This window comes from Perkinsus marinus, assembly GCF_000006405.1.
Source record: "Perkinsus marinus ATCC 50983 genomic scaffold scf_1104296931608, whole genome shotgun sequence".
NCBI lineage: Eukaryota > Perkinsozoa > Perkinsida > Perkinsidae > Perkinsus > Perkinsus marinus.
The window spans coordinates 1-1,153 of NW_003215704.1; the positions used below are offsets into that span (position 1 = coordinate 1).

Genomic DNA, 1,153 nt, shown 5'->3' on the forward strand with positions numbered 1-1,153 from the left:
ACTCGTGCTGAGGCTAGTGATGTCGCCAATGCCGTGTTGGATGGAACTGATGCTGTGATGCTATCTGGGGAGTCGGCAGGAGGGGCATTCCCTATACAAGCTGTGACTATTATGAGAAGGATCTGCGAGGAGGCTGAGACCTGTATTGACTACGAGACTTTGTTCCAGAGAATACGTGAGACTGTTATGAATCAAAGCCAAGGGGTAGGCTGTGGTAATTGTTCTTGTTATTGTAGCACTCAGGGATTGGCCATACCAGAAGCTGTATGTTCATCTGCAGTGAAGGCTTGTATTGAATGCAACGCTAAGCTCATCGTTGCACTAACTGAGACGGTAATGCTAGAAATTGATTATTACGATGAATGTCCTTTAGGGGTCTACGGCAAAGTTGTTGGCGAAGTATCGTCCGTATCCACCAATACTGGCCCTGTCTGCATCTGAGTCTACCGTCAAGCATTTGCAGCTATATAGAGGGATAGTAGCCTTACAAGTGCCGTCTTTTCAAGGCACTGATCATGTCATAAGGAATGCCCTTGATCACGCTAAGCAGATGGGCCTATGTTCGATTGGTGATAAGATAGTCGCTGTGCATGGTGTAAAGGAGGAGGTGAGCGGATCTAGTAATCTGATGAAGGTCCTCGAGGTCGACTAGACAGGGGGAACGACGTTACCATAAGGAGCACACACTTTTTTTGCTAATGAGAGCAGCAAGGTATTTGATGACCTGCTATTGATTAGTAAACATTCATCGTGCTATGATGGTCTCACTTCAAGTCTTTCATGGTCTATTCAATGAGGGTTGCGTTCTGTTCTCTCGGTAGCTATCAAGTTTCGTCATGCACAATTACGATGGAAGGTTTCCGTTGCGATGATCACCTAGTGGGTCGACCACTAATTTGCACATGTGACTCTCCGCCGTCTTCGAAAGCTTTCTATCCCTGGGGTGACTAAAGAGTTGTTACGTATTGGGTTTTGACAATTTCAAAGGGTGAAAAAGTACGATGCTTTCAGACTGGTTTTCAATCATTCAGTACGATTCTCTATAATGGTTGATGATCTTGTTGATTCTCCGTTAGCTCGCCATGGCTTCACTGGACGTTGTGTACGAGGGAAGCGAGTACTTGGTCAAACACATGTTGCTATGGGTGATGAC

At 45.7% G+C, this 1,153-nt stretch overlaps 1 protein-coding gene across 1 annotated transcript; it reads left to right on the forward strand.

Annotated features, from left to right (window-relative positions):
- Window positions 1-57: 57 nt before the first annotated feature.
- Window positions 58-652, forward strand: Pmar_PMAR019273 (pyruvate kinase I, putative; the record flags this gene model as incomplete). The annotated part of the gene is made up of 3 exons (XM_002786311.1): window positions 58-204; window positions 244-333; window positions 374-652. The coding sequence occupies 3 exons, from the start codon at window positions 58-60 to the stop codon at window positions 650-652; spliced, it is 516 nt and encodes a 171-aa protein (XP_002786357.1).
- Window positions 653-1,153: the final 501 nt, after the last annotated feature.